General features: G+C 54.2%; 1 protein-coding gene across 23 annotated transcripts in view; it reads left to right on the top strand.

The window, feature by feature from the left end:
* The window catches only part of Dock9 (dedicator of cytokinesis 9), a 205,545-nt gene that overhangs the window by 55,893 nt on the left and 136,192 nt on the right, over positions 1–13,460 (top strand). For 3 of the 23 annotated variants that reach the window (XM_060391645.1, XM_060391647.1, XM_060391644.1), the window contains exon 1: positions 10,713–11,074. The exons of 17 other annotated variants lie outside the window; for them this stretch is intronic. In XM_060391645.1, coding sequence (XP_060247628.1) covers positions 10,961–11,074 — 114 coding nt within the window. In that variant the 5' untranslated portion in view covers positions 10,713–10,960. Of the gene's footprint in view, positions 1–10,692; positions 11,075–13,460 lie in introns of those variants that run through there. 3 more of the 23 variants (XM_060391630.1, XM_060391643.1, XM_060391646.1) reach the window with 3 other exon arrangements.

Below are 13,460 nucleotides of genomic sequence, written 5' to 3'. Positions count from 1 at the left end.
GGCTGCGACCTCCTGTCGCTGTCGCGGCCTGTGTCAAGCACGGCTTCTTGTTGAGAGCGAAGCACAGCCATGGGGACAGCGCAGAGGGGACCACCAGGAAGCCGCTCCTGCTCATGGCTAAAGTGGGTCACGGAATAGTGAGTGTGCGCTCCCACCCGTCCCGGGCCTTCCCGGGCCTTGCACACACAGATTAGATTTGGGGGTCCGCAGGGCTGGGGTGCTGAAAGCAGCGAATGTTCGCTTCTCTCCCAGGAGCAGGCACCACCTCTTTGCTTTCCTTTTTTAGATTTATTTTTTAACTTACGTATGTTGGTGTGCCTGCGTGTCTGTGTATGTTCCATGTGCACTCCTGATGCCCGTGCATGGGTATGGGGTCCCCAGAGCCAGGGGTGCTGGCCTGGGCTGATGGTTTCGATACTGTGAGCCACAGTGTGGCCCAAGTGGCAAGGATGTGTAACCGCCGCTCTCTCTGCCCCATATTTTTAATGCTCCAGTGGCAGTTGGTGACTTCTTTGTCCCGGGAAGACGAGGGTCCGTGCGCGGGGTCTCAGGCCTTCGGAAAGAGCTGGGCCGAGGGCCTCCCGGGCAGGGCGGCCACACTCCTGTGAAACTGAAGGGCAGGGGCTGTGTTGTCTAGAGGAGGAGGACCTGCCGGGAGGCGGAGTGTGCGGGAGTGGGCAACCTCTGGCTCCCACAGACATCGAAGGCCTCGCGTGTTTGTGTAAACTTTAATCACCTTCATTCTGGCAGAAAAATACACGTTATAAAGGAGAAGCGGAAGGGAGGCCGTTAGTGCCACCTGGGTGCAGCCGCAGGCACGGCGTGATCCTCGTCACAGCGAGAAACTGTGACCCCGACCCTAACCCTAACCCTGCGGGAACCGGGTTCCGGGTGCTCTTCCCACAGCTCAGGGAAGCCTCCGAAGGCGGGAAGCAGCTCCGTTCCTGTGCAGGCGCCTTCCACACTCCCTCTGGCTGCTCATGGAGGGCCCTGCTCAGAGGAGATTCTTCTACACAAGTGCTACTTGTCGACACGAAAGCGTGTGCGAGAACTCTGCCACGGTCTTTGGGCCTGGCACTAGCCGCAGGGCTGTGACACTCAGGCTCCCTCCCCCAGTGCTCACGGTGTGCGTGAGTGCTTGTGAGTGTCAGTGCAGCTCCCGGGCCTGCCTACCTCCCCTGGCCTCGGCAGACAGCTGCACACACATACTTCCCTACACACACATGCACACGCAAACGCACAGACACATGGCACGATCCACGGACATGCACATGCACTCGAGCGCGTGCGCGGGCACACACACACACACACACACACACACACACACACACACACACACACACACGGCACATGCATGCACACTCGTCTTTTGACCCCATCCCGGTCTCTGCTCCTCTCCACACCTGGATATCATGCCCCCAGGCGTAGCGCACCCACTGTCCGCGCCCAGTGCGCAGAGCCTGGCTAAGCTCCTCGGCTCCTCAGCTGCTCACTCACCCACTTGCTCGTTCGTCAGGTGGTTCTCACCGGTCTCCACAGCAGTGTGGAGCCGAGCTGGGCCAGCCCTCCTCACACATGCTGGAGCACGCTACAGGGGTAGAGGCCTGGCAGTGAGACCCAGCACCGTGTGGCCTCGTGTGTGACACAGATCTGTGACGCATGTTTGTCCCGACAGTGCCCTCAGGGCCCGGCAGTCATCTCTGCTGTTACGTGGCCTCACAGTGAGCTCACTGCACAGGAAGGCGGGCATGCAGTGTCCACCTCCAGGTGCCCCGGGTGGCCCGAGTGTGGCGCACAGCCCCCCCCCCCCCCTGTGTCCTGTGGCCGCTGTGGCCAGCCTCCCCGAGGCCGAGTGCCCGTTGAGCGCACAGGAGAGAGCCAGAACAACTGGGCGTGTTTGTGAGTGTGCTCTCGCTTGCCACACGCTTCCTTTTGCTTTTGTCTGAAAGAATTTCAGTCTCTGCGCACCAAGGTGACTTTCGAAAGTGTGTGTGAGTGTTTTCTGCCTAGGGAAAACTGACAGTTCTGTCATTACTGAACGTTCCAGCATTGTCCTATGATTGTATTTTTGTTTTATTTGTTTTTTCAGTAATGGAGATCAAACCAGGTCCTTGTGTGTGCTGGGTGTGTGTTCTATCGTAGGTAAATCCCCGGACTGTAGTATTTTTCACACGTACCCATGTGGTTGCCCATTTATTTGTATATTTATTTGTGATATTTTTGGTAGCTGCAGATGGTATTGAGCGTAACTATCTACATTGTTGAATTAGTAAACTCAGAATGCTTTCTAGCTTTGATCAGTAGTAAAATTAGTGATGCGCTCGTGCTTGTGGCCCAGGCTTGCACTCGAGGCTGAGGCCTGGGGCTGCAGAGCAGTGTTAGGCTCAGGCTCGGGACACCCCGCCTCAAAGAGCGGCAGGGTCGGGTGCAGCCAGCCCTGCCCTCAGGGCTGTCACTCTGCCTGTCACCCTGCTGTGAGGGCGTGTCCCATTGGTATGTCTCAAGTAGCCTTTGATACTCAGTGTGCTGACACCTCTGTGTCTGAGAAGCCACGTAGCTCGTGCCACCCAGGTGACAGGCAGGTGTGGCCACTTCCTCTCCTGGTTGGTGTTGCTTGTGTGTGCGCCACTGCGCCGCTTTGCACACTGTGCGCCCTGCAGGAGGCTGTGTGCTTCCTGAAAGCCCGATCCTCACACACAGTCTGTGTGTGAGAATGCTCACGGGGGGCAGTTAGTGAACCCTCACATCGCATCAGCTTGTCCCAGAACCGTCAGCCACACCTCCTGACAGAGAAGCCTGAGTGTGTAAACGTGAAGGCGTGGGTGCCTTGGAGCTTTAGAAGTCGGCTGGTTTCTTCAAGGTCAAGGGGAAACGATGCACGCTCACAGATCTGTTTGCACAGATCTCTGGGCTCAGCTTGAGCCTCCTGGCCAGGCCTCACGGTGCTCTCACTCCAGTGTGGCAAGCAGTCAGGAAGACCGGACGGTGCCCGTGTCCCGCTGCCTGGCGCTGGCGAGGTCTGACTGGTCCTGGAGCCAGAGTCACACACAGGTTATATTTCCTGCCTGAATGTCACAGCTCTTAGGGGAAGTTTTTGTGTGTGTAAGTGTTTCATTTAAGTATTACTGTTTTGATTACTGAGTTTCCCCTGATGCTTGTGTAGATTTGACAGCTGATGAGGCCTAACACCTGACATCAGCCATGGACAAAGCTGCCTGGAAGCCTTACACGCCCACAGACACTAACTTCAGTTATTTCCCAGATGGCTTTGACATTTTAAAAAAGCACTTAATCTAAAGTAATCCATGCTTATTAAGGAAAGATTTAAAACCAGGCTAAACGAAGGAAAGAAAGTCATTTGTCATACGTTTCAGACATAATTGTTATTAATATTGACTTGTGTTTCATTTCTTTAGATCTTTTATTTTCAGGCATTGAAAATTTTCCAGTATTCTTTTTGCCTCCCCTAAGATGCTGATGTGAGCAAAAAAGAGGTAAAATTGTGTCTAAAACAAAGCAAAAAAATTCAGATTTCCTTACTCACCACGTCTTGGCGAAGGTTGGACCCTCGCTCAGAGCTCAGGCACAGTGGGAGTTAGGGTAGCTGTTTCACTTAGAAGCACCCAGTCTCTCGGTGCTCACTGTTATGCTGGAGGGCTGAACTGGACGGAGTTCAGTAAGCGCGTGTGTCAGGCCCTGGTGAATGGCTTCTTTTTCCTACCCCTGCCACAATACAATTAAGAAGAGCAGTCTCCCCGTGCCACGGAGGCCCTGGCTGTGTGCGGTGTATAAACAAATAAATAGTAAGTAATAATACAAGTAAATAACAAAGGCTCGTTTGTTCTGTGTGAACGCCTGAGCGTGGGAAGGCGTGGCCTGGCCTCCCTCCGGACAGGCCTGTGGACTGCTGATTCACTATCCCGCGCCTTTCACTATGCTTTCACCTCCGGAGTTTGTCCTTCCTGTATGAGAGGGAAAGATAAGTCGTGTAGAACTGTCTTAAACTTTGTCTAAGGCACACCAAGTGGCTCATGAGTAAAGGGTGTTGACGGGAAGCCTGCTGAGCTGAATTCAGTCGCTGGACCCTGTGGTGGAAGGAGACACACCCAGGCAGTGACTCCAGGCAGTTCACACATGCGCCTGCACTAACTCACACATGCACACACACACACACACACACACACACACACACACACACACACACGATAAAACAATAAAAATGTAAAATGAAAATGCGTCTGGGCTAGAGAGATGGCTCAATGGTTAAGGCTGTGTGTTCTTCCCCGGGACACAGGTTGCTTCCAGTGCCCTCGTCAGTGGCTCACAGCTTCCGGTGAGTCTAGCTGGGGTGACCCTGCGCTCTCCTGGCCTCTGAGGGCATCTTCATTCACACCCACATGTATATACACAGACACACTCATGTAATTAAAAAGGTAAAAGAAATCTCTTCTTCAAAAGAAAAATTATCCCAACTGGTAATTAGATGCGTTAGGACACAGTGAGGTGGCTTGATACGCGTTTATGCTGTGGAATGAGTTAATCAAGCATTGAGTTTGATATCCAGCACCTCCTGCTTTTATCATTTGAGTTCGAGAAACCTTTTAAAACCTAATCTAAAGGAATTTATTACTATTATTTTTGAAACAGGGTCTCACCTTGCAATTCTGGCTGTCCTGGAACTTGCTAGATAGACTGAGCTGCCCTCAGCCTCCCAGAGATCCCTGCGGGCTGGGGCTGAGGGTGTGTGCCCCTAGGCTGGCCGAGTGTGGCCTGTGCACGTGGTGCCGAGGTGCCGTGAGACCGCCATGGCAGGGTTAGGAAAGAGCTGGCAAAGCTGGCGGCTCCTTCTCGCCGTGGCCACAGCCATCGCCTCCATCTGTGCCGTGTGGTTCCTGCTTAGATTGGCAGCAAAGAGAAGGGGGGCTTGGTCCACCTTCCTTATGCCACCTTTCTTGCTAATGTGTTTCCATTCTCATCGTTCGAGGCAGGGAAGAAAGTCATTTGGCTGACTCACGTTTCTAGGCTATGGGGTCGGGTCCAGTGACTTCTCAGGCCTCAGTGCCCAGGAGTGTGACCTGAGTGAGCCCCTGACACTGTGTTCTCCAGGCTACAGTGGGCAGTGGGCGGACATGCTGGGCAGTGGGGGTGAGGTGGAGGGGGTGGAGGGAGGGGTGGAGGGGGGAGACGCCGGCCTCGCTTGGAAGCAGGACGAAGGTGGGGGCTCATCATGGCCGCTGTGATATTGTCTTGAGGAAGGGTGTGCCCGAGGGGTTGTGAAAGGGACTTTCCAGCTGCTGGTGGAGCAGGTATTCCTGGACAGGCTCATTGGGCCAGCAGAGCGGGAAAAGCCGGCGGTCTATTTGCATAATTTCCTCAGGGTGGACTCTCCCTCGGACCCTATGCCCTTTGCCTTTTTCCTTTGTGCCTCCTGGGAATAGTTAGAGCTTGGTGACCTGCCAGTTGCTGGGTGTCTTGTCTGTCAATTAGGGTGCTCTGCTGTCTTGGTTCCCTGTAAAGCCCATGGCGACACGTAGGTCAATATAACAGGCACAAGTGGCAATTCGACAAACCAGTAACCCAAGGCACGAAGGAAGAGAGTGGAGATCTGACAGTGACCCCTGAGGGGGCAGGGTTTCCCTGTGTGGCCTGGCTGTCCTGGACCAATTGTAGACCTGGCTGGCCTCCACTTCAGACCGCCTACCTCTGCCTCCCCAGTCCTGGGATTAGAGTGAGCACTACCCCCGCCTGGCTTGAAGAATGCATTTTAATTTAGGAAAGAAAAAAAAAATGAATTGCAGCATCACACCACAAAGCTAGATGCTTCCGTTTTGTTTTGTTTTTCTCCAACATTGCAGTTGTCAGCCTTCCCCTAAGTGTGTGGTGAACAGAGGAAAATTGGAAAATTCTAGCTCATGTGAAGCTGTGAGGCTGGGTTTGTGTAACCCGTGCGAAGCTGGGTGCTTCATGAGGCTGGGTGTCAGAAGACACAGTGCAGTTGGGTTTCCCGAGTCCCAGGCACACTATATTTTTCTGGGCTTTGTACGTTTCCACCCCTAAGGTAGAATATGGATATTGCCACAGTCAGAGCAAGCTGCTGAGCCTCCTGGCGTGCAGAGGGCAGTTGTGGCCGTCTGGGGAGACTGAGGCTCGGGAGCTCCTTCGGGGAGCACTGTGTGTTTTCTGTGCTTACTCACCATCAGAACCAAAGCATCCGTGAGAAAGTCACAAGTGAAAGCACTGCGAACTTCGTGACTGTCACAGTCATGTCCATCACCTGAGTCCTTGCGCAGCCCTGTGTGCTTCGCCTTTCTCTCATTTTATTCACGTTATACTCTTCCCACATGTGCATCATTCACACTTGTACATGTATGTGCTAATCTGCATATGAGAAAGAGCACGCTGTCTTGTGGGTTTTCATTTCTTAAGAAGCTAAGTCCGTTCATTGCCCACAATCTAGTTTGTTCATTTATCACTTTGTAAACATTTTAGTCACACTGTGTGTGCACGCGTGAGTTTGTGTGTTTGTGTGGATGTGTTTGTGTGTGTGTCTGTGGCTGTGTGTGCGTGTGCATGCACACACGCGGTGCACACGATGAGTCTGAGGGTAGCTGCGGAGAGCTGGCTTTTTCCTGCCGTGTGGGTCCTGGGAATTGAAGTGAATTTTGCAGGTGTGGCAGCAGCTGCCCTTACCACTGAGCCACCTTGCCAGTTTCTATCACTTCTGTCTTGGAGAGGAGACGGCGATGTGGGCTTCCTCTCTGGTGACAGGACATCGTCACTAGGGTTCGTCTGAGCTTGACTCTCCAAGGGCCTGCCCCGTAGGCGCACTGGCCGGCCCTCCTGCTGCCCGCCCTCCGCCCGGCTGCTGCTGGTACCTGCGCCGCTCTGCTCTCGGAGGTGCCGCCGGTTCCTCACAGCTTTTCTTTCCTTGGCCAGCAGGGCGAGCGTGGCAGCATGTCAAGGGGATGTGTTAGCTGCCGGCTCCCCTTGCACTTCTGAACTCTCCTCAGTGACAGAGAAAGGAGGTCGAGTTAGAGGTGACACACATGAGCACATGCAGTTATCTGTGTCTGAAGCATTCTGTCTTCACACCAAGAGGCCTTTGGGTTGAGGTGATGTGTTTGTTCCCGGTGTGCCTGGTGCTCATATGACCATTAGCAGTAGCAAGTACAGCTTCAGCGTTTACATAGACTTATTGCTAAAGCCAGGTTTGTCCTTTTTTATTTATTTGTTTTTGACACAAAGTCTTGCTCTCTAGCCCAGGCTAGCCCCAGACTCATGGAGCTCCTCTGCCTCAGGCTAAGTCCTCGGGCTACAGATGTGAGCCACCGATTCCATTATTTATGTTGTTTAAAACAATCAAACTGTCTTCTTTACTTGTGAGTCTGGGGATTGAAGTCAAATCACCAAGCGTGGTACCCAAGCCTTTGCCGAGCAAGCCGGCTCACCGCCCATTGTCAGTGTGTGTTAAGTCTGGTTATTCGACTTTGATATGCAGCACGGCTTCCTGAAACATCCCGGAAGTTTGCAGAATTACGAACGCTTCATTTCACTGCAGCTGACTGTGACCAGTGAGTGTCCCGATACCAGCGTCAGTTCTGAGCTTAGCAGCACTCGTGAGCTTTCGGTATCTGAGGCTGGTCAGGCAGCATGCCCTGCTCTTAGCCAGTGTGTACTGGGGAGCAGATGGAGCGCGTGGAGGGTTAACAGGAGGCGCAGGTCATGTTGGAAGAAGGACCTGGGAGGCTGGGGGTGGGGTGGGGGGCATTGAAGCAGGTTTGACTGTGAACAGTGGCCTGCAGCTTCTCAGAAGTGATTCTCATGGGAGGAAGAGCAAGGCAGGGCTGAGGCGGAAGGCTAGCCTTCCGTGAGGCAAAAGCCCTAGGAAAATCCCTTAATTCCCGGTAACTTTTCTTCTCTCTCTCTCTCTCTCTCTCTCTCTTTCTTTCTTTTTTTCTTTTTTGAGACAAAAAAAGAAATGGTATCAATAAATGGTAGTCATCATTGATATCGTTTTTTGCATTTCATTGGCTCCATTAATTCAAGCAAACCATCCAAGAACAATAAAATATCTATCCACATGAGATTGAGTTATGAAATAAAGTTCTCTATTGATGATCTGCCATAAAATTAAATATCAGTATTATCACCACCCAATCCCAATCAACTAAAACATAGAGGGAGACAGCAAAATTTCCAAAGAAAATTTTGTAAATGGAATAGGGGCACATACATATAAACATAAAAGCATAATTACTGTGGGAAAAATAAGAGATTTTTATTTTCTGTGTAGCCTTGGCTGTCCTGGACGCACTTTGTAGAACAGGCTGGCCCAGGACTCGGGAAGATCTGCCTGCCTCTGTCTGAGATTACAGGGGTGCCCCCTCCTCTGTTTCGCTGATTTTGAGTTCCCAGCAAATGGAATGAATGCTGTCAGCATTCAGTGGCTCCGGAAGCGCCCACTGGGTCTTGAGTTGCGCTGCTATAAACTCTAGTGTTGGCTCCCCATGAGCGATCCTGGATGTGCACTCTTGGAAGGATTTAACCCAGGGGTGGGGTGGGGGGTGAACCACGGAGGTGGTCAGGGTGGGAACTCAGTGATGCTGCTGAGGGTGCAATCCAGAGGCCTGACACACTCCTCCAAGGAAACCTTGACCAGCTGCTTCCTGTCCTCCCATGGTGTCCTCTGTGTCCTGTGTCCTGTCCTCCTGTGTGTCCTCTGTGTTCTGTTCTCCTGTGTGTCCTGTCATCTGATGGTGTCCTGTCCTCCCATGGTGTCCTCTGTGTCCTGTCCTCCTGTGTGTCCTGTGTCCTGTCCTCCCATGGTGTCCTCTGTGTCCTGTCCTCTGATGGTGTCCTCTATGTCCTGTCCTCCTGTGTGTCCTGTGTCCTGTCCTCCCATGGTGTCCTCTGTGTCTTGTCCTTTGATGGTGTCCTCTGTGTCCTGTTCTCTGATGGTGTCCTCTGTGTCCTGTTCTGTGTGTCCTGTGTACTGTCCTCCATGGTGTCCTCTCCTCCGGTGTCCTTTGTGCCTGAATTTACTTTGAAAGATAACCTATAACCTATCCTCTTTTTTTTTTTTTTTCTTTTGTTGAGACACAGTTACTTTCCCTGTGTGGTCCTGTCTGGCCTGGAACTCGCTCTGTAGACCAGGTGGCCTCAAACTCAAAGCCCCGCCTGCCTCTGCCTCCGAGTGCTGGGAGTAAAGGCGTGCGCCTCCACCTCTCCAGACTCTAAAGCCTGGATAGTGCCCCACATCTGATTTTGGCACGGGTGGGCCTTGACCTTCATCTGAGTGGGGAAGGGAAGGGACCTGAAGTTCTGCCCCTTCCGCCTCTACCTGCCGGGGCTGTGGTCCTGGCCTGGACCCTCCCCCTGGCCTACGTGGTGCTGAGGACTGACCCTGTAGCTTTGTGCTACCTAGACAGCACCAACTGGGCTTCGTTCCCAATTCTTCAGAAATGCACGTATGAAAGCTGTGCTTTGCTTTTCTTGACGAGGGGCTCACTTTTTCTTCGAGGCTAGCCTCAGCCTCCTGAGGTGTGGAGTGATGGGTGTGGGACTCACGCCCGGCAAGTTAACTGATCCTTGAGTGGACTCAGTGACTAGTCGTCTTACAGCTGGTGCCCGAGCTCAGGATTCTGGAGTCTGAAGGACGGTGGCAGGTGCTGGGGGGAGGAGGGGCACTGGGGCACCAGTGGCCAGTGAGGCCTGAGTTCTGTCAGCGCTGCCAGCGGCTGTGCCTGGAGATGGGCTGGGGCCAGGGGATTGGACCTGTGTTTCTCCTGCGGGCTTCTGTCCCCGAGGCATCCTGTGCTTTGAGTGTGCAGATGCTGTTCCTGGCTGACGGCGTTTGTGTGGTCACTAGAAGCGTCCTGGTGTCACAGATGTAAAGGGAGGCAGTGTGCGGCAGGCACCCCCTCGGCGCTGCCGGGAAAGACGAGGCTGGTTCACACCCTCAGCACATGCTCCCCTGTACCTTTGGGGCACATCCCTCCAGTGCTCCTGTTTTACTTTTTTGCTACCTGATTTTTTAAAAGTTACCTAGCATGAGTATGGGAAACAGTGGAGAGAGCCGGCTCTGAAAGAACACTTTTTAAAATTTTTTTGGCACAAGTAGGACATGGGGTGGGAACCGGCCACGTTCCCCGGGCTGTTGGGGTGTCTCTCCTCCTCAGGTGTCTTGGTCTTGGCTTCCATCTGCTTCCTGTTCTTCCCAGGGGAAGAGATTCCTGCTGTGCCTTCACGCTGACAGTCCTCAGCTGTTAGCATGGGCGCGCTACCTCCTGGTCTTCAAGCGTGGTGTGTGCACAGCTAGGCTCACGGGAAACGCTCGTCGCTCTGCTCAGCAAGGTGTCGTCCTGGCATAGGACAGTAGCACACAACACTTGTGTGCTGCTGTGTGCCCGCACCTCCTGGGAACAATCTTGCTGGCTCTTTGGTCCTGCTTTGATCAGGAGCCAAGTATTTGGTGCTCAGCCACAACACACACGAAAGCATTCTCAGAGTGCGACTTTTGCAGCTGCTGGGCCGCCTGGCTGGGCTTCAGAATTGCAGGAGCCTCACTGAGGCTGCAGCCCCCTTCTCAACCCTGTGCTGTGTGGGGCACACTCCTCACCTCTGCAAGTGTGGGCACCTGATTCGCCGTGTGGAATGGACACAGTGGCCACAGGGCCAGTACGCTGTGTATTGTTCTGCGGGGCTTGTTTTCCTCTGGCCAGTGAGCAGGAGCCTCCCATCCGTGCTGTAGGAACACCCTGGAGGCCGGCCTTCCCGCCCCTCCGGCTCTGCGTCTCTGCGGCCAGCCAGTGAGCCTGAGCCCTGGAGCCTGGGAACCAGCTTCCTTCCCCTTTCCTGGCCAGCGGTACAGCAGCTGTCCCGTCCCTGCTGCGGGCTGTCCCTGCTGCGGGCTCCCTTCCCCTTCCCTGGCCAGCGGGACTGCGCGGCACTCCGCTGGAGGATGCAGGCCGAGAAGGGCAGGACTAGCGGGAGGAGCGACAGGAAGGAGCTGGTCATAGATTCGCCGCTGCAGTACAAGGATGCGGCTCAGGAGAACTCGGAGAGCCCAGTGGAGGTAAGAGCCGCGAGTGTGCTAAGAGCCTGTGCCCGCTCTGGGCGTGAGTGTGTCAGCTGCCTCGCTGACTTTCTGGCTTGCTCGCCTGTCACTAGGGAGCCCTCCCCAGTAAACCCACCTACAGCCTCTTCCAGCCTCCTCCCTGGGGCCGCACAGGGCTTAGGAGGAACTTTGCACAAAACTATTTGTGCGAGGAGGCCAGCCCAGCGGGGATGTTCGGGCCCTAACCTGGGAGCGGAGGGGAAGCCTCTGCAGAATTCATCCCTTTCTGCATTATCTGTTTCTGTCCCGGGTGCTGAGGACGCCTGGACTTGCTGGCATCCTCTCCCCCGTGTTTGTCTTCCTGGGAGAGCTTCCTTTGAACAAAGTCAGAGAGCAGGGGACTGGGAAGCTGAGGTCAGCCTCAGCCAGATCCAGAGCAGTTTGAAGAAGTCAAGTGTGAGGGAGCGGAGTGGTGTGAAAAGTGCGCGTGCTGTTAGGTAGCAGTGAGTGGGCCGCGCTCGCCTGGAATTTCTTTAGCACAATAAAGGCACTTAGTTTTTTAAGCAAGCTGCAGAAGCCGCCAGTGTGCCCGGGAGGGGACAATTGAGCCTTTCACCCGATCTGTTAGAGGGATTGTGGGGCTAGTGCCTGTCCCTCTGTGTCGCCTTTCTATCAGCACAGGGTTCAGTTGCTCCGCTGCAGTCCTGTCGGCTTGCTCCTAAGTCTCTGCACTGGGAGCAGCTGTCAGGGTGCAGGCTTCCACAGCGTCGCTCCTGTGTGCCGAGGGAGAGGGCCGTTCACCCCTGCCTTCACCATCGCCCCGCTCGGCCTCATCGAGGACCGGTGCAATAGGCTGCCCCCCCGCCCCGTTCACGTTTCTCACGCAGTGCGCCTCCTGTTTCCTGCACACAGTGTTTAGAAACAGTTGTCTGTTGTCTCGGATCCTTTCTTCAGCCTGGTTGCTCATCATCCAGGGAGTGAGCCCCCTGCATGTCTCCCAGAGTGGGCAGTGGGCAGTGGGGAGCGGGCAGTGGCAGCTGGGGCTGCCGTGTGGTCCAGTTTCTCCAGATGTGTAAAATAGTTATCCACAGGACTGGGCAACTTGCAGTGATGGTCTGATTTTTTTTTTTTTTTTAAATAAAAGTGAGTTTTTCAAAGTGCTCAAAAATGTTTATTTTTTTTTTCCTCTGCTAAAGCTGAAGTTGTTTGTTTAGCTCAGTCTCACTCCAGACAGCTCCGCAGGGAATTGTGAAAGAAAAGGCTGGGCCGGCCACGGCTGGCCATGGGGAAATGCGTCTCGGGGCACGGAAACTTCTGGGCCTGTGGGCTGTTCTGTGCACCTGCAGAGGGGGTGTGGAGAGGAAAGGAAACTGATGCAGCCAGATGCCTTTCTTATCTGCGGGAGTCTCGCTTCCACGAAGGTGAACAAGATAAGCGTATCAGATGGAAGCCGGGGCGCTTAGGCGGGCCTCACCCGGGCAGAGCCCTCTGCCGCAGCACGCGAGAGCCTGGCGGGATTTGGGGAGCAGCTCGTTTCTCGGGGACACTAAAGCGTGTAGCCCCAACATCAGTGTGCCGGGTGCCCAAGGTAGTCTGGCACCAGAAGTCCCTGAGCCTGCGCGAGATCCGTGAGCCAGGAATCTGAGTGAACTATGGGAGATGCTTAGCTGTGGGGAACATGGTTCACTCAGGAAGTAACATTTAGTTGTGTAAGTACACAGTTTAGGGACAGCCTGTGGGTAACGAAGGATGTAGATGATGCCCCCACCCCTGCGGTGGGGTCCAGTTCAGAGCCTCTGAATCAGGCCCCAGCCGCTCTACGCTGAGCGCCCCGCAGCCCTGCAGGTGGCCCGGGGAGGAAGCCAGGCCACTCTGCCGCTCCCTGGTGTGGCCTGGGCCACAGCAGCACGGCGTGACATCCGCCTGCGCTGGAAAGTCCATCTGTAAAGGATTCTGCAGTGTTTCCTCCCAGAGCACGTCCAGAATCACATAGGGATTTCTGCCAGCATGCGCGCGTGCGTGTGTGCGTGTTTATCGGACATCAAGCGTAGGTCTCATCCCATAGGTGTGAAGATGGGAGCCTAAATTCCTGTCTCCACCTCACCAGCAGAACACCGTCAGAACACGCAACCACACCTGCCTTTAGCAGGCGGGGTGGGGGCATTAAGGCCTTAGGCTTGCATGCCTCCCGCCCACCTCTGCCTCATTGTTACCGGTTGTGTAATATTCCTGTTTAGTGTCTCCTTTAATTGGGTAGGTATTCCATTTGTTACTAGTCCTTTGCAGTTGGAACCAAAGCCACGGTGAAGGTGCTGGTAGCATGTATGTGTATGTGTGTGCATACACAGAGTTAGCGCCGTCTGCGGACCTGCCTCCCCGTAAACCGGTCGGCGGTTCACGCGGC

The sequence above is a fragment of the Meriones unguiculatus genome, chromosome 9, assembly GCF_030254825.1.
Source record: "Meriones unguiculatus strain TT.TT164.6M chromosome 9, Bangor_MerUng_6.1, whole genome shotgun sequence".
In the NCBI taxonomy this organism is placed as follows: domain Eukaryota; kingdom Metazoa; phylum Chordata; class Mammalia; order Rodentia; family Muridae; genus Meriones; species Meriones unguiculatus.
This window is presented reverse-complemented; position numbering and strand designations above follow the sequence as displayed.